This window comes from Leuresthes tenuis, unplaced genomic scaffold (assembly GCF_036924035.1).
Source record: "Leuresthes tenuis unplaced genomic scaffold, fLeuTen1.0.hap1 SCAF_22, whole genome shotgun sequence".
NCBI lineage: Eukaryota > Metazoa > Chordata > Actinopteri > Atheriniformes > Atherinopsidae > Leuresthes > Leuresthes tenuis.
In genome coordinates this window covers 19,075,949-19,103,134 of record NW_027325376.1, presented here as the reverse complement: position 1 = coordinate 19,103,134, position 27,186 = coordinate 19,075,949, and the positions used below count along the sequence as shown (strand labels likewise).

At 37.9% G+C, this 27,186-nt stretch overlaps 1 protein-coding gene across 5 annotated transcripts in view; it reads left to right on the top strand.

Moving 5' to 3' along the window:
- nrxn2b (neurexin 2b) overlaps positions 1–27,186 on the top strand; it is a 634,570-nt gene that overhangs the window by 81,111 nt on the left and 526,273 nt on the right. For all 5 annotated transcript variants that reach the window (XM_072375804.1, XM_072375805.1, XM_072375806.1 and 2 more), the window contains exon 2: positions 4,673–6,069. In XM_072375804.1, coding sequence (XP_072231905.1) covers positions 5,361–6,069 — 709 coding nt within the window. In that variant the 5' untranslated portion in view covers positions 4,673–5,360. The remainder of the gene's footprint in view (positions 1–4,672; positions 6,070–27,186) is intronic.

Here is a 27,186-nt window from a genome sequence, read left to right as displayed (position 1 = left end):
TGCTTGACTGTAGGCAAAACACTTGTCTTTGTACTCCTCACCTTGCACACACACTCTTGACACCATTTGAATCAAATACGCTTATCTTGGTCTCATCAGACCACAAGACATGGTTCCAGTAATCCATGTCCTTAGTCTGCTTGTCTTCAGCAAACTGTTTGCGGGCTTTCATGTGCATCATCTTCAGAAGAGACTTCCTTCTGGGATGAAAGCCATGCAGACAAATTTGAAGCAGTGTGCGGTGTATGGTCTGACAACTGACAGGCTGAACCGCAACCCTTTCAACCTCTGCACCAATACTGGCAGCACAATCAATCTTCTTCTAGCCTCGGCCATCTTTATGTAGAGCAACAATTCTTTTTTTTTTCAGATCCTCAGAGAGTTCTTTGCCATGAGGTGCCATGTTGAACTTCCAGTGACCAGTATGAGAGAGTGTGAGAGCGATAACACCAAATTTAACACACCTGCTCCCCACTCACACCTGAGACCTTGTAACACTAACTAATCGCAAACACACCAGGGAGGGAAAATGGCAAAGTAAGCACAATTTGAACATTTTCACTTAAGGGTGTACTCACTTTTGTTGCCAATGGTTTAGACCTAAATGATTGTGTGTTTAGTTATTTTGAGGGGACAGCAAATTTACAATGTTATACAAGCTGTACACTGACTACTTTACAGTGTGTCATATCTTCAGGGTTGTCCCATGAAAAAATATAATAAAATCTTCACAAAAAGGGGTGTAGTCACTTTTGTGAGATATATATGTCTGTATATTCGATTCAGTTTGATAAAGTTTTATCAACATAGCAACCGTTCATAAAAATAGTCATCTCAAAGTGTTTTGAAGAATTTTTTTAATTCAAAGTCAAAGCAAACTTTATTGTCAATCAAGCATTACAACATTACATTGCAAGCAGACTGAAATTGCGTTTATCCAACTCCACTGTGCGAAGAAACAGACAGGAGTTGGAACGGTCGCTGCCATCTGGGGCCACCGGATTCAATAATTCAATCTAGTTATAGTCAAATTTAATCCAATTCATTATTGAAAGTGTTGTCGTGTTAATGACTGAATCGATCTTGCATCACAAAAAGGCCCATGGTTGAGGTCGCAGTGCTTAGCTTAGCCGCCTCATCCACCCCTTTCCTTTCTCCCTCTGAGGACTTTGTGGCTTCTCAAATGACAGACTTGAGAATGAGTCATATTTGTCTACACAGGATGCCATTGAGTATTGAAGGGTATAAACAAATGGCTTATGTGACTGTTTGAATTGCAGGAGTTGTTGTACTGTCCAGAGTGCTGGGCTCTTTGCTTAAAGGTTATGATTTTTCAACTCTTTGGTTAATATTGTAGTGACACTTGGATGTGGTGAATATAAGCAGTGTTAAAGCAATGTTAGGTTGGCCTTAATTTGTTCTTACTCTGGTAAAAAAAAAAAAAAGACGAAAAGAACCAATTATCCTTCCCCTCAGTATTTGAAGTGCCATGGCATCAGCTTCTTTTCATGTTTCACTGTGCCATTCCCTCTCCTACCACTTCTTTTTTAAGAAGTTAAAAAAGAAGTTGTTTTCCATCTTGACCAGGAATATTAGAAGTGGCTCTGCATGATGCTCTGGTTAATTAGAGCACAGCAGTAGCAGTAGCAGCAGCAGCAGCTTCATGCTGACTGATGGTACACTGGTGAGCTTCTCACAGTCCAGGATTAATAGACCTGCTTGTCTAGGTTATGCTGTGTGAATGTTTGTTTTCATATGAAAGCTTTATAATGCATGTATATTAACGTATTAGCCCATAGGAAAGCTATTTGTACATGGAAATATTTTGTGACCTACATCTCTATTATTCATTGTAAAGACATTTGTGCTGTATAAATGTTTGATTCACATCAGCCATTTTTATGGGTCTTTGTGTTTTATTATCTTATTTACAATTCTAAATAAAGTGTTTCCACTTGGGAGAAAATAATTAAAATATAGAACACCGAACTCTGTGTGGCCCTGATGGGCAGTGAATTATTCAAGCCAAACTTCATCTGATTGTCTGTGAGCTGAATGTTTGCAGAAGAAAGAAGATGAAAGCCTGGCACTATTTCACACAACAGGTGTAGACTTGTCTGTGGGGAATCTGAAGACCTGGGGCCAAGGCGGAGCTCAGCAAGAGATGGATTAAAATCAAAAACACACATTTATGCCAAGGCATACTGCATGCATCAAAGCTCATTCCTCCAGAACAAAAAAAGAAAGCTGAGGAATTCCCTGACAGTTACCCTAACCACACAGATACCGGTATTATGTTTGACTCCATGAATTTTAATTGGAAAACCAAAACATAAATAAAAAATGTTGTCTTAAAAGGGAAAACGTAAATGATAAATGTGATGATTCGCTGTACAGCGTGGATGGGTCTTAATACTCTTTGGAGCAGTTTCTGTCGAGACTTGGCATATGGTACGATGTTAAAGGAAAAGGGTCAGTTGTGCTTCACATGGTCATGGGGTTATTGTGAGTGGTAGAGTTCTCTTTGGACTAAAAGTCTGGTTAGGGTTTATGAGGGTGTGTACTGATTGCTTTCTGTTCAGTTTTGCCAAGTAATGTGAGTGAGAGACCTGTTGTTCAGGAAAGAATTGAGGGAGATGGATACCATGCTTACAGCTATAAAACAAAGAAAAAAAATTGGACTAACCAAATCTGGATTGTCTTGAAAGAACAATGCCAAATATGGCCAAATATTACAGAGGATACATTTGGGAACAATCCCAAATGCAGATATAGATACACACAAATTAATTTTTTTTATTTAATTTATTTAATTTCACTAAAAGCGCTTTGAGTGGTCAGTTAGTCTAGAAAAGCGCTATACAAGTACAAGTCCATTTACCATTTACTCTTCACTTTAACTGAAAAAAAAATATTAACAAAGGCAATAACAATTAGACAAAGGTATCAAAATTAAGATCTTACTCCTGTAACCTTCAATCAAATAGCTACCTTCACACTTGTACAGATTATATTCTATGAATAGCACTTTTCTTTAAGCACAAACACGGTAGCAAACATACTAACATAACTAACTATCTATATTTCACTTATGAGTTCTGCCTTATTGCTGTGAAAATGCTCTCATTAACCCAGCTCTGTTCCCCTTTGTTTATTCACACATACCAAACATAGGTAGTCAAGCTTCGCATCAACGTGCGCTTACACATAACAAGATGATAATGACGAATCAAAAAGTTATGGTGACAATATGAGCTGCGTGCATATAATTTTTTATTTACCAAACAAGAAGAAAAGTATCAAGTCCTGCATCAGATTTCTGTTCTTTACTGCTCACAAACTGTCTCCAGTGAAGGAAAACAACACTAATATTTTCTTTTTTTGTCATTTCATATATTTACTGCATACAATACAATACAATTTATTTCTGGGAGTGGGTGATGGTAAAGACAATGTTTGCAATTGCAATTTTGCCAGGAGCTTTTGATACTATTGTAATTACTGTCCTTTTCACACATTTCTACTTATCTTATCTATCTTTGTTTGTGTCGATGTCACCCGAAGAGAAATGGCTCCAATATCATTTTATCCTCCTTTCTCAGTTTCACACAGTTCTGCCTGTCCCCTCTGTCCTCCCTAATCTATCTTCATTGAGCTTTGCCCCTCTGAGATTTTTACTCAAAAATAGGCCTGGACCTTTATTTACTTGAACAGCTTAGGGTACCAGACTTCTATTAGAAGCAGGCATTTATTTCTCATTGTGATCGGTATAAGCTTTCCTCTCTACAATGCCTTATTTTAATTTTTTAAACAAAATCTGGAGCGATTAACTTTTCATCATTTCAAAATATGTGCAAGTCAACTGGAAGTACATTAATTTCTAAATGGATCTCCATAATCAGCACAAGTCCAGGAATTAGATAGAAACATAATCTTAGCAAAGCTTTCACTGCGAAATATGTGCATCCATGCCTTCAGTCCAACAGCTTACTGTACTGATCTGAAGTGGTTTAAAATGAAGCAATCAAACAGTGACTTGACACACGCTTAATCTAGTACAGTAATATGTTTTTAAAAAAAAAAAAAAACATTTTCTTCTTTCCTCTCTACCTTCTTGCCTCAGCCCTGGCTTTTAACTGAATTCCAGTTTTTATTTAATAGAATACAGTCTGCAGCCTCTTTTGCTTTTTGTATTTCTCTCACTCCCCCTCCTTCTCTTGCATTTCATTGATGTTGTCAAACAGAAGCACTACAGGATAACATAAGAAAGCAGAGGCAGAGTTGAGTCTATGTTTAATTGTAGACTATCTATGATAGAAATTAAATCACACTCAAGAATTAATGCCAAGGAATAAGGTCAGGTTCCTGGTTCAAGATCAGCTATTCACATAGCTATTGACTCTGCGGCACTCCACTCTGAACTACATTTGATTTAATAATGTGCGTGTGTTTTTTGCATATGCATGTGCAATGTGTTTGTGCAAAGTTAATACAGCGTGATTTACAAATGTTTACCAGTTCTGCCAAAATCTATGACAGCCCCTAGCACTGCCTTGGAAACTGTTATGTTAAAGTTAAATACACCGCTTTACTTGCTGAAGTGGAAATCTCACAAATGTTTGCAGTTAATTAATATTTGTTGTTTGTTTTCATTCTTTTCCTTTTCTTCCAGATTGTCACCTGACCTTCTAACCGTGGAACCCATACCTGCATAAATCTTTACATTCCGTAAAGTTTGGTTGGAGAGTGGTTTTATGCAACAACGAAAAAAGAAAATGAACTCAACGTATGCTCCAGCTGATTCCGGAAAGCTTTGACTGTCAACTCTTCTGCCATTCCCTTTAGTTTCCCTTCTGCTCACACTCCCCTTAAAGATCATAATCTTCCCCCAAGCTTTTGGCTGAAGCGCAAATATCCTGGAAATTGCACAGAAATCTGGATTCTTAAAACAGACATTAAATTTTGGTTCAGGAAAGACAAAGAAGCTTTTGAAGAAACTGCTGTGTTAAAATTGTTATATTCTCCATTTCTTTTTTTACTCTCTTGCTATTCCTCAGTCCCAGAGGCACCAACTGATGGAGAGACGAAGAAGAGAGTCAGGATAAGGACAAGAATTAGAGCATCAGAGAGCAGAAGAAAAACTGCTCATTGGCAGGAAAAGTCTTGTGAGGATTCTTGTGAGGATTGTTTTACAAGTGATTTTTATTTCCCAGTTCAGTTGTTTTAAAATAATTCTCATTTACATTTTTCACTCTTTTCAACTTTGATTCAGAGTGAAGGTAGGCCTTAGCTCTGTGGACCATTAGACCTTCAAGGCGCCAAATAGAGAAGTTTCCAAATTCAACTTTGGAACTTTTAGCATGACAAGGTTAAGATTTCTGTGCTGGCCCATGTGGTCTCTGGCCCTTTTCAGCATGCTCACTACAGTGAAGATGTTGGAATTTGGTGGGGCGCCAGGCCAGTATGCACGCTACGGGCGCTGGGAAGCTGGATCAGTGGGTGAGCTAAGCTTCAGTCTCAAGACCAATGTCAGTCAAGCATTGGTACTGTACCTGGATGATGGTGGGAACTGTGACTTCTTGGAATTGTTGATTGCTGGTGGGCGCCTTCAGTTGCGCTTTGCCATTCACTGTGCTGAGCCAGCCACTCTGCACATGGAGACTCGGATGAATGATGATCGCTGGCACATGGTCTTGCTCACCCGCAACTTTCGTGAGACCTTGCTCATGGTGGATGGGGAGACAAAAGTGGCTGAGGTCAAGTCAAAGAGGAAGGAAATGGCGGTGGTCAGTGACCTGTTTGTGGGTGGAATCCCACCAGATGTGCGTCTCTCGGCATTGACATCTAGCACAGCGAAGTATGAGCCACCCTTCCTGGGCCTGATCTCCAATCTGAAGGTGGGGGAGATTCCTCCAATTCTGTTAAATAGCCAGGGCATTGAGAGCGACCTGGAGTATCTCTGCACCAAACAAAACCCATGCTTCAATGGAGGGTTTTGTTCTATTCAGTTTGGAGAGGTTCACTGTGACTGCACCCACACCCGCTTCAAAGGGAAGTACTGCAAAGAAGGTAGGGAACCAATGTATTGTACTTGCTCTAACTTGATTTTCTTGCATTATTTTTTGCAGAAGTGAGTGGAAGAGTGTGCTCCTCTTAGGATCACATGGTTAATTAGTTGGCAAAAATATCTTAAGGTTGAGATTAAGGACATATCCATACAACAAAGTGTCATGACCGCAAGATTTTGTGCAAAGTTTTCTAAGTTTTCTATATCTGATGTGTAGAACTTACGTTAAATGAACCACTTACAGTGTTCAACAAATTGCCTCTTTGCCTAAATACAACCAGTGAAAACACATGAAAAGTAACAGACCAACATGACTTGAGCTGAAACAATAACCTTTATGAAGATATATAGTTATTACGACAGAATAAAGTGTATGAGCATTTTCAACTCATGTTTTGTCATAAGTTATGTTTGCATATGCAAATAGTAACAACTCCAGAGAATGTCAAGTAGACGATAATGCATGGCTCTGCCTTTCAAATATATATTAATTTATGACATAGTTTAAGTTATTATTTCTTGATTTGAGATGACAGTTTGAAACAGTGTAGATAATCTGAGTATAATAATGTGTAGATTATCCGAGTATCAAAAATTAAACAGAGCAGTCTACTTCCCAACTGTTTTTAAATCATTGATTTTTGTTTGGCATGATGCACCAGTAAATGATTTGCTGAATGCATAGTACATGCAGTAAAAATATGTAAACCTTACCCTAATATTTGTGCTGCATGAATAGAAACCGGTCACAAGACGTACACCTAGGCATGACATTTTGGTTAAGTTATTATCAATATAAACCAAGTATAAGGGCTTGTTAAAGCCTTAAATGTTTTTACTGGGTCACCGTAGATCTATACTGGGACATGTTCCGGAGTGCAAGCAGGAGCATTTGCTCTGTGTTGAACTCCGGTGGCAATGCATCACAGCACAGGTGCCTGAGAGCACCCACAGACTATTTCAGTTTCAGAAACATTGAGAATATATATATATCTTTGTGGCTGGCATAAACATAAAATAGTATATTTTTTACTTTGGTGACTGGAATGCTGACATAGAGGTCAGGGATGCTAATTTCTTCTTTGAGGGAGTTGGAAGGGCTGTGTTGCAGTAGTGTTTAATAGAAGGAAGACCAAGCCAATTCCTCTTATGGCACACATGGAACTGTTTTAAGTATTCTGTGATCAGAGCCATTTTCTAAAAGTGTCTTTGCTTTACAGATTGAATTGCTCTACGCTTCTTTAGGAACTTAAGCAAGAGCTTTAGAATTTGCACAGGTGTCACTTGGAATATGACCGGATTTATTAGAAAACCATATTCAACATTGAAACTATTGAATATTTCACATGCAAGATCACACATCGGTGTGCTCTAATACTTTTTGTTATCTATTTTTCTTTGTATTTCATGTTCTCTTTTCAGTCTTTCACTCTTTTTCTGTAATTCCTTTCCAAGCCCATTGTTCTGGCAAACACCCTGTTCTCGCCTTCTTCTGCTCTTGGGATGTCAGCTCATGTCAGACTCTGTTCTGTTTAAAAGCCCTGGCTCCCTCCTTCAATGACACATCCTATTTCCATATCTAGGGTTTTTCTTTGTTTCTGTATCCCACAAAATTTCTCTCACTCACTCACCTCCTACCTTCTCCTCTCACTCCTATCTGGGCTCTGCTTTTCTCTCCACATCACTCCTTTTCTTTGCTCGTTCTGACTTTACTCCCTCACTCCACTTATCTCTTTCACCTTTACCCGCTGTCAGCACTTCACAGTCCTACCTCTCCTCCTCCTGCACTTATCTCCCACCTCTCTTTCTTTCATTCTAATCTGAGTCTCCCATCTCGCTTGTGAATTCTTATTCCATATGCTGCAATCAGAAATTGCTCTCTCCATCTTGATAATTTGTACTCAAGGGGAAAAAAAATGACAGATCCCTTTACCATTCAATATCACCATTGCCTATGGCATCGCTTTGCTACTTTAAGAATAGTCTATAGACTCTGCAACTCCTTCATTGTCTCTTGTGATTAGATGATTTGTAATTACAGTGTTCAAAAAGGTACGTAGCTGTTGCCAGGTGTTTTAAGTGTTGCATATTGTGGAGCTCACAGATAAGCTTTGGCAGGACTGAAAAAGAAAACAACCCAAACAAAGATGTCTTGCAAGATTTTGGTGTTTTTTATTTATTTATCTATTTGTTTTTTCATGTCGAAAATTTAGAACTTCCTTTAACAGCTGGATGAAATCTATTGTTTACTTTTTGTTCTCTGAAGACTCTCAACCAAAGTCCATGATTTCTAATTGATGAGTTATTGGTGCTTCGAGAGCCGTAGTACAGCACATCATATCAATGCTGGGCAGCTTCATAGGTCTGTCTTATGTTCACAGTTCCTTTCATTCTTAAAGCCTTTCCTCCCTTTCTGTCTCTGTACTTTGTGTCAGATTGCTGGCTGCTTGCTGGAAGCAGATACTGCTGCCTGGCCCTTGGCTAAATTGAGAGCAGAATACCAATGTAGTGCTACAGTGGCTGTAGGAAGCATTTGTCCTTTTGAAATTGAGAAAAGGGGGTAAGATAGAGTGGGAGGGGGGAGGTAAGGAGGAGAGAAACGCAAGATGGAAATTGAGGAGAAAGCAGTGGTAATGGTGAACAATGGATTGAAGAGCGAGAATGACACGAACATATTCATTTGTTCGGTGTTAATTTATTTTCAGTGATGTTATTTGGTTTGAGGACCGTAAATTAGGTCATTATAGCTGATTGCCAGTACAGCTGTGTGTTTATTCCTTTCATCTAACACGTGGGTTGGGATGTAAAGGTTTTCTTTTGCTTACACTTTCAGTCAGTTTTAAGAACCTTCAGATGTCTGTACAAACAAATCTATGTCTTGGTATGATAGTTTTGTGGCGATGAGTCCGTGTCAAAGGGAAGCTTATTTTTAAAGAGCTGCTTCCTGCTCACTTCAGAGGAAAAGTCCCTCATTTCATGGGAAATTTAATAATGCCATTTGGAATATGTTCATGTCTAGCTCAAGAAGATCCATGACATACAAGTAAATCAGTGCTTTACTCTAAACTTCACAAGCAGAGTTATTGTTTATTTTCTGTTGGGAAAGACCTGGTGCCATTCCTGTTTTTATTGTGACGCTCTGAACAGTTGACCCAGATTATCAACCACTCAGCTTTAAATAGTTTCCTTAGCAAGAATTGTTGTCTTTTCAGATATTCTGTTAATGTTTCACAGGCATTGAATGTTTTTTATTTCCAGTGTTTGTGTGTGGAAAATACTCTCACTGATCTTACAAATAGTCTTGTTTTATCCATCTTTTATCTTAAGCTGTGTGGTAATGTAGGTGCGTATGTACGCGCATACATTTTAGAGAAACACCAATCCACTTATTTTCAGTTCAAATCTGATACTTGAATATCTTCTTACTGATTCAGTTTATTTTGATAACTAAGCTATTTTCTTTGATCTACAGCACAAGAATAATATGTTTCACAAATGTTTAGTGCTGCAGCAGGGAAATGACCAAGTTATAGCAGCAAGACAATTTATAGAGTCCACAAAAGTTATTCAGGATATGGAACAATAAAAAACATCTTTCAAAGACAGTCAATGAAATGACCTCTAAAAGATCACGACATTTCTATTTCAAAAAGATTGGATTGTGGGTCATTTTTAACAAAGTCTAAATACTGTGTGAAAAGACAGAAAATAAAAAACGAATACATCAAGAAACAGATTTTACAGATATGACTGTAAAAGTGAGATATATTGCTGTTCTTAGTGTGAAAAAAACGACATGAAGGAGCCAGCTATGTTGAAATTAGTAAAGACAGAATAATATTTAATAGACATGAATCAATGATGTAGGCTACAGCATCCAGATATGTTTTTATTAAAAATAAGCATCAACATTTTAATGCTAACCATTACAGACATTTGACACCTGTCAAGTTGAGCATTTCATTTTGGATGGTTAACACACAGAATATGTAGTGCGAGACCATTACGACAGCTTCTATGTGTTTATGAATGCAGAGCTTAGGATATGGTTGTTTGATGTACACATTAGAGCATACCCACAGTCAATAGATTTTGACACAAATAAGTTGCTTTTAAATCTGCTTAATGTAGAGGTGAAAAGAAGACGAGCCGGGTTTTAAGCATGTGATCTTTACAACAAATTAAATAACAGATTAAATAAATTGAATCTAAGGGGATTGTACTATTTCAGCTGACAAAATGCAAATGTATGCTAATATGGTTCCATGGGAAGTTGGTTGGAGATGAAGCGAAAGTGACATTATACAATAAGCCTAATGTATTTCATTATTTATTTGTTTTCTTTTTTTCTTCTTTTGGCTTTTTGCCTCATGTATTTTGATAATATCCTGATGCAACGGAACAGATTTTACATTTCGCCTCCTCAATGCAGCATTGAATGCTCACCGACGAGCAAGCTGACATATTGCCTGAAGCAATAATGTGCTTGAAGAATGTATGACGGTGTATCTTCCTTGTTATAATCTTCTTAATAGAATGCATTTTGTAACAGTTATGGATTTATCCTTTACCAACAGGGGTAGTAATTAAAGCAGATGTGACTCTGTAGGCGATTGTTTTTATAATTGATTCTGGCCTCTGATTTATTATTGTGTTGACCTTCAAACAGCAGTGCAGGGAAAAGCAGATATGAGCTCTCGAGTCAGGGTAATTAGAGAGTAGGTAAATTAATACTGGGATATTAATACATTAATTAATCAGCTACTGTGACCCGTCTTTCATGCTACCCAGGGTTGATTTGTGCCTGCATCTTAATAGCTATTTGTGATGTGTTTGTTTATTTATTTTTTCATACCCTATAAATTGCCTTATTTATACAGCTAACTGTACATGCTTGTGAGACATGTTTAATGCAGACATAGAGATGACCAAGTAGGTTAATCTATTGGGTCCATGTGTGCTAAAGCTAATGAGTCCTCGTTTTTAAACTTTTTTTTCCCATTTACACAGTTCTTACCATATTTTCAGTGCGTGATCCTCTATCGTCTCTATATCCTCTGTCAGCAGCAAAAAATACAACCTGAATAAGCATGTTAAAATGCAACAAAACATTAAATTCTTAAAAATTTGTTTTGAAATGGAAGAAGGTGACAGGGTCACCAAGTTTTACAAATGCACACGCACCAGTGTATTTAGGGGGGGTGAGGTCTTTGCAACATATTGAGGTGATGTGGAAAAATCAAAGCCATACTGAGTGGACTTTACAGCTCTTTACGTAGGTAGCTGCTCACATTTCAGTTAGAGCTGTATTAAAGCACCAGAGTCTTGAAACCTGTTCTGTTTTGCATGCATTACTGGAAGAATTGTATATTGGGCTGGTGTACTGCCAGATCTTGGATGACCTACATACCGTACTGAGCCTGAGTGCATCCTGAAGACACTGAAAAAGGACAAAAGCTACTCCTATTGCACAACAAATTTGTTGCTCTCATTTACTTTATGTTTAAGTAAAAACGTAAATATTTGGGCAAAAGGATATATAATTAATTTGAAATGGTCATATCAAAAATGAACTTGTTAAAATTGATCTTTACAAGTGGAGAAATTGCTGTATGTTTAGATCATTTATGTGATGAAGTGTTAAAAAAGTTTAAATAGTCATACTAATCAGTTATCATCTATGTTTTTTATTTTCCTACATTTATTGGATGGTATAGGGTGGAGTTTACCTCTATTCTTTTTTTCATCTTGTGACAGGAAATAATTTCTGGAAGTATCACATGAAAAATTAATGTTGTCAGTGAAACACATACAGTATATTAGCCTTTATGAAGCAGAAAGGTTGATACAGCAGCCCTTCTTCAGCAACTCCAAATAGAGATGTTCAAAAAGCTGGTTTGTACAGCTCACTTCCATCCAGTTCACTTTAATCATCACTTCTCATTATACATCTAATAGAATAAAGCAGAAACCTGGGTTTTGAGCAGGCTTGTGGTTAACTGGCCTGCACTCTGCATGTTTAGAAGACTGTCCCGTTCTCACAGTAAGAAGCTGTGACCTGAGGCGGGCCTCTGGCTGCAGTGTGAGAGAGAGAGACATAGCTCTGTTTAGGGAGTCAAGGCATTGGCTTCAAACACATACTGTCCTTTTTATTGCCTGTGGATATGTTTTAACGCTGTACACTGTGAACAGATGTTGTTTTTCCAGACAAGCCAGAGTGATCTGGTTTATCAGCTGCTGAAATTCATGAATAATAATAGCTCAAAACACCTCAACACTACAGCACCCATACACTGGACAATGTACAGTAAATACAACAATTCTAGATTTGAAAACACTGAAGTAATTTTTTTCTCATATTTCATCAAGGGCTCAAATGCGTTAACCTGCTGACGCCATCACCTTTCGTTGTATGTTACCATGACATTTAAAGGCATTCTGACCCAGAGATCTGATGCTAAATTTAGACAAAAAAAACATACAGTTACGTGTGTGTGTGTATATATGCATATATGTATGTATGTATATGTGTGTATGTATATATATACATACATGTGTATGTGTATGTGTGTGCATATGTACAGTAAACTTGTATATATGTATGTTGGTGTGTAATATGGCCTTGGGTTTCATTGCTTTGTTTTATTTGCTTTTATCTTGTAAAGCACTTTGTGCTACATTTTCTTGTATGAAAAGTGCTATATGAATAAAGTCTGATTGATTGATTGATTGATTGATTGATTTGATCCATTGCACACAATAGACGATGTCCCAGTAAGTGCCTTTTAAAGGTAACACAATTTCTTGAAGTCTTTTTGAAATGTGAGAAATGAGGCTTGTATGAGCTTTGGTCAAAATACCTGTTGGTTTTAAAACAGTGGTCCTTATCTCACCCTCCTGAGGGGTGGGCAGATACTCCACCCCCTTCCCCTCCACCCCACCTCCCTTACTAAGGCACCAAGAGTTGGAACTGATCCCTCTTTGTGGCACAGTTTCTTCGCATGTCCGGCATTTAACTAAACCAAGTTGTTAAAACGGTTCGATGAAAAGTGTTTCCTGCACATATACAGTCTGTAGCTAACTCTTGCTGGAACATTGCCATCAAATATAATTTATGTCTTTTATATCTTCTGAGGCCGCTAGTAGATGTAAAATGTATGTTCCTCGATTAAAACTGAGAAGAGAGCATTTCCATGTGTTGCTGGCTTTATCAGTCTAGCAGGTTGGATGCAAGTGGGCTCAGAGGTTGAGGCTTAGTAGAGGAAGCAGAGTAAACTTGAGATGTGATGTAAATTTGAAATGAACTGAAATGGCTTGTTGAATGCTGAACTTTCAAACACAGGGAGCACAAAAAAATGCTAGGGTTGAATTTTTTGGGAGATTTTGACTTGCTGGAGACTGTAGTCCCTCTTCATCATGTGCTACATAGCTCCTGCCGGGGATGTGGATAGTCTGTATGATGTCTGTATACTGTATGATGTGGACTGGAGTTGCACACAAATTTCATGACTTCCGATTTAACTTAACAAAATTGAAGATGACTCGCAACTCAACTTGAGTACAGACATGAAAGAGAGCTTATTTCTTTTAGTTTTAATTTCAATACCACCTTTAATGCTGTTGATTACAACATTATCCTGCATAGTTTTAAATCATGTGTCGGACTTTAGAACTTGGGTCTTAGTTTGTTCTGTTTTTACTACTCCTACAGAAACTTTTTCCATTACTCTGAATAACTCTCCCTTCTGAACGGCTCAGCTGACTTTTGGTGAACTACAGAGTTCAGTCCTTGGCTCTCTTGAGCTCTTCATTTACATGCTACTTCTTTCCTAAACGAATACAAATACAAATGTACATTACCATTTTTATATGTATGACACACAGATGGAAAAGCTGATAAAGTCCACCGATCCCATCAGTCTTGTTAATCTCACAGTTTGTCTTTCAAAGAAAAATGTTGAATGACCCAACATTTTCTAAATTTTAATGAGGCCTATTTCTGTTTGATCCTATTTCTGTTTGATTCCCCAAATTCTTTCAGTCCCGTTGGTTAAAAGGTTGGCAGTTTAAAAATTTAAAATTACTATTTGATTCTAACCTCAGTTTTTATGCTCTACTGGACCACTGCTGGAAGAAAAAGCCATAAACACATCACCCTCGTGCTTCTTTCTGCACTGGGTCCCTTTTAGAGTTCATATTGAATTTAAAATCTTATTTCTCACCTTCAAAACATTAAATGACCTTACTCCCACATACATGTCAGACTTACTCAACTGGTATGTTCCCTCCCGACTATTCAGATCTGCAGATCTGCAGACCCTGCACTGCTAATTATTCCCAAGTCTCAGTTTTGTAACAAAAGGAGATTCAGCCTTTTCTATTAGGTCCCCCAAATACATAGAACTCTTTGTCCATTGAGCTCACACAAAACCTTGAGCAATCTTCATATTTGTGGTGGGAAGAAAATAAATCTAAGATGCATCAAGTTGCGGACTTGGAAGATTCTGAATCAATTTACTAATGCCAAGAATTGATTTTCTAAATGTTAGCTGATAAGGTAATGTTGATGGAATGCAAAAAGAGGTACTTGGAAATATAAAAATGAAGCATCCATGTGCACAAGATGGCAGAGCAAGAAATCCGAAAAGCACCCTTTCCATTAAAAGCTAGCATATAGCATAAATTCGTTTAAACTGCTGCAGAGTTTCAAGAATTTGCCATAATGTTTGTAAAATTGACCGAAGAAAGTCATTGCAAGTCTGTTTAAAATGAGACTGGGGATGCTTACTGAGGCTTCATGTGTGAAGTAGAGAAGGTAATGATAAAGTTTTATTTTCTTTCAGACAAATAACATTAGAGGGATGGACATGCTGTTATGTTGTGTGTTTCCTATTAACTACAGAGCAGAGTATTTACATATATTGAAATAGCTTTATTCTAGGAATCAACTCGCTTACAATCAAAGAAACAAGAAACTCTTTTTTTGAAGATGACCTTCATAGCAATATTTTCAATATCTGCATTGGATTTCTTATGACCCCTTGTTACTGCAGCATCTGCATGGGATTCAAATAAAATGCACTGGATTGAAATAATCTTCAATAATTTGCACACGTATTCATGATTGCCAAGGATGAAACAATAGATGAAAATCACATTTCTGTTGAGGAGAAAATTAGACAGCTTATCTAATATAACAACAAAGCAAATCAATAACTTGTTTTACTGTCTTCACTATTCATCATTGTTATCCTAATGTACTCGTGTCAGTGGATTTGAATTTCATATGCATAGATTTTAGTGCTTGTTGCAAACCATCATGTAATTAAGTTTGATCTTTTTTTTTCTTTTTTTCCCCCATGCTTTCAGGTCTCCTACTTGTGTAGACAGTTAATTAACAGACAGGCAGCTTCCCGCAGGCGGCAGTCACCAGAAAAGGGCATATAATCAACTGCACAGTCAGACATGTTCTATTTCAATATGTGCTCCTTCATCTTGCCTGCTTTTCTTAAATGACAACTTTCCACTCAAGTTTGCCCCTGAAACTATGGAATAGCTGCAGAAACAGACTGCAGTCTCAGATTTCTTCTTTTTTAGTATGTGAAATTATGTTCCATGTCACACTTTTTATTGGAAAAGCCTCTGTAATCACTAGAAACACCATTATTGTTAGTAGTAGTTCCTACTGCATTATGTTTTCCATAAATTCCTCTATTCTAAAATGCATCTTGGTGCACACACAATTTGCATCAAGGCAGAAGCAAAACATAATCAAGAATTTAAGCCAAAAACATCATAGTTTACTATTAGTAAATAGCGATTTCGCAGCCTTGGTGTAGCAGTAAAATTACACACATTTTTCATTTTCATTTTTTGAGTACTTGTAGGTGGGGTAAAACTGGGGTAAAACACTGAAGAAGAATAAGTGTTATGTTAACATTACTATGATGTTTTGGGTGACATAAGAGAGGAAGATACAACCCAGCCAAAAGTTATTAAAAATTCACTTGAAGTTTGAAGTAGATAAAACGCACTGAATGGAAAATGTGCCTTGTAAAATATATTATTGTGGTAATAAAACCATGAGAGATCATATTGGCTGTTTTTGCCCAGAAAGAAACAGACCAATCAGTTAGGAATTAACGGGGGTCTCTTCACTTGGTGGTCTAATTCTGAGAGAAAACGGAATCACCAAATATGTGGCAGCTGTCAAAGATCATGATCTATGGTCGTATTTGATTGTCAAGAACCCAGGATTTAATTGTTGTTGATTTTTCTTGGAGCCACAATGTGAGCAGATTATTCTTTAGTCTTCTGGGTGCTTTCTGCTGAGATGCATTGACTTTGTTTTATTGTGGTAAGCTAATTTGTTTTTAAAATGGACAGTATTTTCACATTTGTTTATAATGTTCCAAGACTTTTGATATTTTTCATCTTTTTCTCTGATTGTGCTCATCTTTATTTCCTTCGGTTGCCATCAAATCAAGTCTACTGTTAACGAAAGGATCCGTGTCCACATAACGTTCTTCTCTCTCTCCGAGGTCCAGCATCGTTTCTCAGTGGTTCCCATTGAGGAGAGAGTGAAAGCAGCCGCATGCAACTGTCCATACGAAAGTCCCTGCACCCTTATTTGAAGCACTTCATCTTTTTTTGAGTGACCGCTTCAAGAGCTTCCAGTTGAAAGATTCTGAACTTTTCAGAAAGGCACTGATTGAGAGATCACACTCATCTCCCACTACATCTCATCCGGAGATGAATGAAAGAAATCCTTGTATAAACCTGTCCCTCGTTTGACTAAAAACAATGGAACCGGACTCCCTGTAATAGTGGCCCAGCTCTTGCACATGGTGATCAAATTCTGCATATCTCTGCCTATGACGGATCGTGCCATGCACTCACAACCACCATGCATTATTATCACAGCCGTGAAGTTGGGTTTTATCTGACTAATCCACTGATAACATGCAGGGTTGAGATAGGACAAAATATAATAAACAAATAGTATATTTTCAAATATATAATACTGAGCAAAGGGGAGTCATTTTATTATAAAACAGAGGTTGAAGTGGCCTTGTGCTGTATAGATCAGTCTGACTTTGTTATTCAGCATTACTCTACCTCAAACCTCCTTTCTAAAAAAAAGACTGTCCTTCTTTGTTACATTATCTCACCTCTCTACAAATCGCCAGCATTATATTTATACAAATGTGGGTTCAGTTTTGTTGTCTCTTTAAGAACTTGTTTTCAATAAAAATCCATGTTGTTGTTTGTCTTGCTGCGGTTTAACAACTTCAGTGATTGCCAGCCTGTGGTTTTTAATTGCTTTTGCACTGTAAATCTTGAAGAATAAAACCATGGCTTGGTTTAATAGACCTACATGTGCAGGGATCAAGTGAAATAAAATCTTAAAGTAGTGAACCGTTCATCTCTGCGACTCTTGTAACTCCACCTATCGGATTATCCGCTGTATGCCTCTCCTGAACAACTTCCTTGCATTTGGTCTGAAACATGGCAAGGTACGAAAAATGGAGGGAGCCAACCAAACCCTGCTATTGTTCAAATAATTTTTTAACTCCAGACAATTCTGATACCATACAGCATATCCAATAGCTCTGATTTAATGTTTCATACAGACAGGTGCAAAATATCCAGCACTACACTCAAGCATATAAAGGAGAGGCCTTAATCACAACATGTGGGACTCAAATTGGCTTTTGGAGACTACCTACAGGACCTAAGATGCCATTACTGCTGCTTTCTGCACAAACTTGGTGACATTCATTATTACTTTAGAGATCTCCTGTGAACCCAGCTTGTTCTATGACATTTATTTTTTAAATTCAGACTTCCAAACAGACTGGACCACCTACGGAGTTAATACAGCACAGTCAAGACCAAATTACTCGGAAATGAGGCGTGATTGCTGATGTGGTTGTTGCTGTAATGCCGTCACTCAAGTTGCAAGCTGTTTGTGTAGCTCATCAGCACTCACTGGGACTTTACAACATAAAAAATAGAACTTCTGTTTTATTCATTTTATTTCAAACTTCGTCTCTGTTGACTTCTCAGTTAAGTAACTAGGCTTATTAAAGAACTGGGGTAGATGAGAAAATGCTGTCTAGAGCGTGAAGATGAGCATGATGTGGGGGCAAACTAAGACAGTGACCTTGCTGTTCTTAGCCACTAAATTTGGAATGATCTCTCTGCAATAACATAGAGAATAAGCCTGATTGTCTTCTAGCCAGGTGGAATGTTGGACGCATTTAACTAAAAGATTCAGTGATTAAAAGACTAATAAAACTGCCTTGCTTACGCTGGATGGTTGAGAGATATCATTAGTGGCAGCTGCACAAGTTTCCAAAGGTGGAGGCTCATTTATTATGAAGCAGGAAATGGTGCATAAGGTTTTAAGAGAGATTTTGGACAATAAGCCAGGAAGAGTATCCTTTGACCACCCAGTGGACAGAAAGATGCAGCATGACATAGTGATGCGGCAGTACTATTGACAAGTTGTCAAATGTCTTAAGAATGGGCTTATGGCTGTGATGAATTGCCCATGGTGATATTTGTCAGGGAAAATGGAACAGCTTGAGGGGCATACTGCCATGCCAGCCTGTTCATTGTGTGTCTACTGGAATGAACTGAAATAGCAATCAGGGTATGTGTGTACAGAGCATGGGTCTCAGTTTGTCAGACATCACTAACGATGCCTTTAGTATGGCTTCTCTGTGTCAGGCAGGGTGACGGATGAAGTGGAGAAAAAAAGGGACAACAAGGAATGAGACAATATATTGGTGATTGTGTGAAGCATTTTCACCTTTGTCTCCTATTAGGAGATGACTGAAATAGTTTTATACAGGCACAGGCCTTGGTGACAGTTTTCTGTTTTATAGATATCAATATGATGCTATAATAATGTAATTCAAGAAAACACTTTTACATGATTATTGTGATTATTCCATCTTTTGATTTGAAGATGCCGTATTTCCTTGCAGCCATGTTTCTCAGCAAAGGGACTTCATCACATATTTCCATAAACAAGCAGAGACGCTGACACGCATCCTCTGGCGTCATTGCTCCCAACCCAAACACAGAGGGTCAGTACCAAGTCACTCTTCTCTTTAAAGGGCCTTTTGAATATCAAAGACTAAAAAGGATATATAGTACATTCATTACAAAATGTTGAATGTCTTGGCTAAAATTTGCTTGTGATAATGGTCACCCTTTATCTTTTTCTATCTGTGCCTTCTGCCAAGGGATGACGTAGATAGCTGAATCAAATTGAAGGTCATCCCAGATGTTAGGAATTACATGATTCCACTGTTATTGCTGAAAACAGTTCATGTGAATAGAAGGGTTAATCTTGTTATGCTAGAAAATCATGCCAAATCCATACAATGAGCAGGGCTTCTAACCCCGCTTTCTCTGCCAACTGTTGTCTGTATTCCACTAAGCCATGTATTATTATTTTTTCCTTTTGTATTATCTTTACAGCTTAAAGTTACAATAAATATAACACCCTTCCCTAATCCCTGGTCAGCCTTGGTCTGATTTTGGTCCACCATAGCAACAAAGTCACACGGTCACCATAACCAATTTTGAAATTTTGAAAAACTTATACATAATATTAAAAAAATAAGCTAAAGAATATGAAGTGAAGAACAAGAGAGCAAAAAAAAAAGAACAGGAGGTAAAAGATCTCAGTCCTAAGGAGAATATTGTTCTGCTGTGCACATGTCTGATCAAGCTTAAAAATGCTATTACCTTATTGTCACTGGAGCTGTTCTCCCTGGTTTAACTCTGGAAGAAGCAGTGACCTTTTCAACCACATCAGGTCTATTACACACCGACAGTTCACCTCTCCCTTTTCCTTGTGTGAGGATAATGCCAGCTCCCACTTTTATAGTGATGAAAGAGCAGGACTGGCCTTAGTGTGATTTCATTTTCCCTGCTCTTTGAGCTTCTATTCGCATGAGTCATAACAGTCACTATACCCGGAAAGTAATCGCCAGGAGTGACAGTGCCTTTATTGTGTGATTAAATATCAATAAGTCTCATTATTTTTCATTGAACATATAACAGTGGGGTGATGCCAGTTTGTGTAGATGAGAGTGGATTATCTTCTGAAGTGAACTGTTGGCTTGAAGAACCTGCATCACTGTGCAAAGCTTCCATCAAATATGCATTTGGAGGGATTTTTTTTTAAGCCATTATTATAAACTAAGTAACATTTAGGATTATATTGGCCATTATGTTCGCATCTGTTATACTACATGATTAAAAAATTTCTACTCTTTTGTTTGGCTTTTCACTGGAGGTTGTCAGAGCCCTAAAATCGAAGTGACTCAGACCCGTGTATGCTGTCTTCCTCCCATTGAAGTTCCTATCTGTTCATCGGTTTCCTTTGAGCACATTTTATGTGTCTATTTGTGTGTGCGTAAATCTCAGCAACTACCATCGGCACCCTTCTCTCTCTTCAGTTTCAAAGACTAAAGCCCGACACAAGAATCTCCAAATAGTGTCATATAGTGTGATTTTGTGACGTAACAGAAGATAGAGTGCGGGTTGATTCCATGTTTTGTTTGTGCTGCCAGGGACAAAGAGGTTATTCCAGTCCTTGAAAGGAAAAAGAAAGTCTGGAAGTAAATATGCAAGAAATGGCAATGAGACAAAAATAGTAACACCCACATAGCTGGTAATGAAAGATCAACCTAATATTATCCTTTTGTGCTCTCCCACATGGGTGTTAATATTGAGCTTAGAGTCGTTTTCATTATGACACATTTATTTAATATAAATCTAAATAGAAGCTTACAACATATTTGCACTTATGCAGAGAGATGCGTCTACCTACCAAGACACACACTTTGCATGAGCTGGTGAGCTAGATATGGAGCTGTTTTCTCTGTCTTCTCTCAGCCAGGTAACTACTGCGATCTGGCCTGGTTGTGTTGTGATGTGTGTATGCAAGACAGTGCTGCTTTACTGCACAGGTGGTCAGCAGCAGGGACAGGAGCAGGCCAGTGAGTAGGGAGAATATCACTGAGTTGGAAATAACACACTGGACTATGCTGCTTTAAGACACCTGGCATGAAATGCTGCAGGTAGTGCTGACCGCTTACTGTTGCTCCCCCTGCGCTCGACAAAATATTGTACAGGTTTATTCATTGTTGATTTTTGTATTTGCTCAAGACATGCTGACATTAACTGACATTATGGACATGACGTTCATAAAACATGTACATTTGTTGCTGTTGATTAAATTTAACTGAGGTGTGAATTATTTAGGATGGTGAAAATATGCTCTGACAATAGAAGTGACAATATGAAGTGAAAACTGAGCCTGTTATCTGGAGACAATACCATGAGTCCATTTGAGTCCAGAAGACTTGTTGAAAAGAGGAGAGGGGGCCATCAAAGTGTGCCCAGCTACTCCGTGGCAGCCGACGGTGCGCTGCTGTGAGATCCCGCTGCTTCCTGAGCCCTGACTGTGGAGGGCTGGCAATCTGGTCAGGTCCTCACAAACGCTGGAGTTACAGTGCAAATGATTTATACTGGCCTATACAACATTTGCAAGTAGTTATAAAGGTATGATATATTTGGAGACTCAAGTTGTTCCTTGAAGTAAATTGTTATAGATGCATGCCAAGTTGTACCCCTTCTTTTCATTATTCTTCTTAAATTCTTAGAATCATATCCTTCAGAGGCTGTATAGCAGCTGCATTTATCAGGCGCTTGTCCTCTTTGAACAGATGGCTCTGTGCACCTCCTGTCATTCATGCCTCTGCATCTTAACAGCTATGCATTTGCTGACATATAATGTCCAAGTTTCATGAATAGAGAAAGCGTTCCAAGTTACTGGCAATCGTAGTTGTGGCAAAGCAAGAAAATGTCAGATGTTTGAAATTGTGTTTAGTAGGTCATCAATACTCACAAGACTTATGAATAGTGTGAACAAACTATTTGCTTCCAGTACCAGCTGTAATTAAAAAAAAAAAAAAAAAAAAAGAAAGTGCCAGGTGCGTTATAGACTGTCAGACTAATCATGTGTCTGCTTACATAATTATGACTTTTCATAGACAAAGCACAGTAACTGTGTCATGGATTACAAATAAACACTCATGCTCTCCTAATGAGGCAGACTTAAACAAAAGACACTCACCTGATAAACGGGGCAAAAATACTCAACAACAGAAATCGCTCCACGAAGGGAGGCTCTATCAAACTTATAACTACACAAACAAATTATCACTACACTCTCCTTTAACAGAGGCAAACAGGATATACTAAAACTCAAAATCACTCCACCAGAGGAGGAATTATGAAACTTAAATGCTTAATCGACGCAACACTCCTCTAACGGAGGTTTCTAAAAATGAACAAATCGAAATCACTCCAAACAGACTATGAACTCTTATCGAGGCTAAACTGACGCTATGGAAAAACTTACAACAAAAGATAGCACTGTAGGAGGATCGCTCAACTACAGGCTCGTGAGTTCAAGGCTATGGATACTGTGGGACAAGGACGTTAGAGTGAGGAACGAGACAGGTTACAACACACTGGCACAAGACAAGGGAGACACAGACTATTTGAACACAAGAGGAGCCATGGAGAACAGGTGGAAACACTTTGGAATCAGCGAAGACAATCAGACGCTTGACACAGGAGGAAAGGCAAGGTATCTGAAACGAGAGGAGCAGTTAAAATTTCAAAATGAAACAGGAAATGATGAGACAAGACATGAATCAAAACCTAAAATGTGACAAACTGGAGTGGAAACATGATTTTCAAACAGCGGCACAATGTAATTTGCTGTTTGTGTGTGGCTCTTTTCACGACTGCTTGGGACTTTGTGACACCTTTTTGGTCATGTGCATTTTTGAGCTAGTTAGCTTGACTCAACCATCAAAGTGTTCTTTGTGTTCTGACTCAACTCATCTCAACTTTATGTATTCATGACCACTGATTTCTGCAGGTGAGAATCTACAGACTACCGTTAAGTACTTCACACAACCTAGAAATATTTTTTTAAAAAAAGAAAAAATACTGAATAACTTTTTAAGAAGAATATCATAAAAAAAACTCCCAGACTGCCATAAATTACAGCATTACAGTAGAAAGGGGAATAAGACAAAGATGGAAGATAGAAAAAATGCAGAGAAATACGACATTGTTTACAGTTTAAAACGCGTGTAAACATTTCCACACCTACAATCGAGTAGTAAGTGGTTTCGTAGGTGGATTTCATGTTTGAGTCAATTGTATGCATGTGACAGCGATTAAAATTGAGCTGTTTTTTTGTAGTCACTGGCTGGTGTCTACAGATGCTCTGGTTGAGGGTGGAGCCCAGAAATGTCTCAAACACCAAGGTTCTCCTCAACATACAAACACTCAGTTCATAACTGAAAAGTCAGCTGCTATTTTTTTTGCATCTTTGAGAAATGCCATGGCCAAAAGAAATCATAAGTTTAATCGTCCAGTAGTTACAGTTGTACGCCAGTTTAATATTGTTGCATTGTTGTCTCATACTTTTTGGAAAAAGTTATTATACGCTTGACTCTGTTTGACCAGCAGACATAAGTGAAACTTTATGGAATCTGAAAGTGGCCCCAAGGAGGATTACGATAAAGGAGACTCCCTTCTGTTCTGTCTGCTCAAAACCCCTTCCTTTGTTCTTCGGATTTTGGCAGTGAGCTTCATGTTCAGTCAACTTTCATCACATCTATTTGTCTGTGATACATCAGTAGCTCACAGAGACATGCAAAACTCCCTTTTTAGACAGTTTAAAGGGTTGAAGAGAGGGGTGAGCACAAGTGCCAGGGCTCGATATCCTATACGGCCAGCCCTTGGTTAAACCTGTCACATCAGAGGCAATTCTCCTCTCTAAAGAGGCTCATTTTCAGCAGACAGACGGATAGACCAGCAATTCCCCTGCATAACAGTTTGTTAGTGGTTATTTCAAAACCTAATTGGATCACATTCAGTCTCAAGCACAATGGGCTCCAGGAGTCCAACACTTTATAAAAACTGAAGAGATTAGCAACTTTCAAAGTGCAACTTGCAAACTCGTTACCCAGTTGGTTACCCTTTTGGCAATTTTTTAAGATCTGTATTTTTCACCACCGTGCTTTTTAAGTTTCATCCTTTTTGTCAAAAAACACAACTTGGTTTTGAAAAGGGAGAACGTCTTCTTAGTCAGCAGTACTGCAGTAATTTTGTGATAATTGTGTTAGAAGTTAAATTATTATTGTAGGCAAAGTGTCAAATCAGGAATGGTATGATGTAAGATATTAAACGAGATCAGTTGTATTCAAAGCAAAACAAGGCTAAACATGTTGCAATAACCTCAGATAAAGATTAATGCAAGTTAAAAAAAAAGTTGAACAAAGAACGCAAGACTGATCAATAACAATTGTTTGAAAAAACTGTCAGAAAATGTTGGTAGAGGACATGGATCATTTCTAAACCACTTCATTTTGTGAAATTCTTTTTTTTTTATCATTTACATAGATTAATTCTGCAGCAGAATAATCAACCCCAGCACATCCCATAGCTTTGGACAAACTAGCTGAAATATAAAAAGATTTCTTTACAGTGAGACAAGTTTAACCCCATTGGAAATTCATTGAGGCTCTTGAACTGATGAAGATAAGGATGACATATGTTTGCAAGCCTTTTATTCACTACATGCTGTCATTTAAGATGAATGAATGAATGCATAAATTGATGATTAAATAAATCAATTTAAAAAATCAAATATTGTAATGTTCAGACACTGAATTGAAAATTATAGCACTAAAATTACAATTTGCACTAACAATATGCAAAGATTTTCAGTCTGTTTTTGCCATGGTAATATTCCTTTTATGTTGTGATGAGAACAGTTACCCTGACACTCAGCTTGACCTGCCTAAAAGTTTCTGACAGCAAACAGTTTCTGTGTTTGGCAGAAATACTATTGTTGTGTTTTTGACATCTCACCTATAATTACACTTCCTGTTGTGCATCCTGTGGATCCCTCCTATTTGGTGACTCACTGACCCCTCAGTCACACACAGACCTGCACACTGTCTCTCTACATGCCGCCCACAGCCAGGTTTGCTTCCACTCTGGCGAACAAGACCCCTGACCCCCACCTTCCTTCTTATTCTTTTTCTATGGTTCAATGAATACTGTCTCATTGAGAAATGAAAAGGAGCCTTTGTTCCGGCAGCCTCTTTTACATAAGGAAGTGATGAATGTTTGAGTCCAACAGGAGGGACTCAAGACAAGGTCAGAAGCTGGTTCGAGGCAATAATGAAAAAATCCCAGGAAGATAAATAATCGATAAATGTTTTCTAGTAAGAGCTGGGGTCTCATTTTAGACATAGTGCAGCCATAGGCCACAACATCATCCGTTAAAATGTATTAAAACATATTCAGTCATTTCTGCAATATGGTCTTAAGAACATGTTTTATGCACAGTGTGTGTCTTTGCAAATGTGTATGCAAAAATATATTCTGGACATGTACAGTAAACCCTTAAACACAATGAATATACTGTGCTGCCACAGGTGCTTGAAGTTGTTTATGCAAGGGTGTAAGTTTGCAAAGGGACCATAGGGACAAGTCACAACCAAAGTTTGGGAAAGACAGAGTTGTCCCTAGCAATATTTTTTAAATACTATTCTAATATAACATTTTTTTTTACATATTGCATTAAATATAATATTTTTCACAAACTCATTCGTAGTATTAAGCTTTGTAGAGAACTATTTTTTCGACGTGCCCTCAGCGTAACCTGAATTGCTGCAAGGTTAGATATTCTCGCCACGGCTCCCGACGCGCTATGTGGCAGAATTGTTGTAAGATGCTGGACTGACGGGAAAATATCAGATTGGCTGTTGCAGACTGGATTGACGCCATAATATCATAAATCCTCACATTCATATTTTGTTTGATCTCAACATTTTTGCCCTTGTTTCTGCTTTGTAAATAGAAAATGTCACCGAAAAAAAAAGAGACATCAAAAGTTATTTTACCCACACTATGCTAGACTTCTAGCCTAACGTAAACACTCATTCTACTATGGAAAAGTGTTATTAAGGTGTTATGGTGTGGATGTAATGTAGGCTAGGAGGCTAGTTTTATTCTACATAAGCATTTTTTTTATCAGGAGATGTTTTTTCCTCTATTTTTTAATTATAAACAAAGTTGGTTCCATAAAGCCTAAATCGTGGCTATTCCTGTAATATTCAAAGTGTTTTCTAATAACTTTGAAAAGTGTAATGCATATAGTCATCATATAAGGTCTACATTTCATTTATTGATGCATCATTTTGAAATATTTTGACGGTCCAGCTGCTGCTATTTTGAGGGAGCAGCAACTGGACCGTCAGGGTTTGAAATGATCAAGTATCAAAGACCAAACTTACACCCTTCTGTTTATCAAATGGATTTGTGGTGCTTACAGTTATGGTTAAATCTCAGTGTTAGTGCTGTCTGCCTCGTGAGTGAGAATCGTTGTGTAAAACTGCTCTCAGAGATTTGCACAGAATTTTCAGAATGTATTTGACATTCACTATTTTAAGTTAGATTCCAACATGGATATCATGACATTACTGTGCTTAGATGTCTGAAAGTTTGATTAAATTAGAAAAAGCAGACATGATATTCAATTCTGATCGAACTCAGAAGTGGTTATTTGAAGGGCTTGTTGGGTAATAGCATGGGGAACCTCTGCTATACTGATCCATGAAAAACCAGCAGACCAAATAGAATGCTAAACCGCCGTCAAGATTTATTTTTTTTGTCTTAACAAAATAACGACATGGACCATGTTTGTGCAAGTCATAAAGTAATACAAGGCAATACCTTTACTCCACCAACACTGATTTTCATAGGCTGGTTATGTTTATGCATCTGAGATTTATCTTGATTATGAAAGCGTGAATATTGCTTAAGAAAAGTGTTGTGAACAAAATATGGTTACTGCTTGATTCTTTGCAAGAAACATGAATTATTGAATGCACAAGAGAGCTGCTGAAGCTGCTCAAAGTAATTTATTTCAGCATTGAAAAACAATAGACATTGTAATAGCTTTCGAGTTGAAATCTATCTTTTTTCCTCAGCATCCG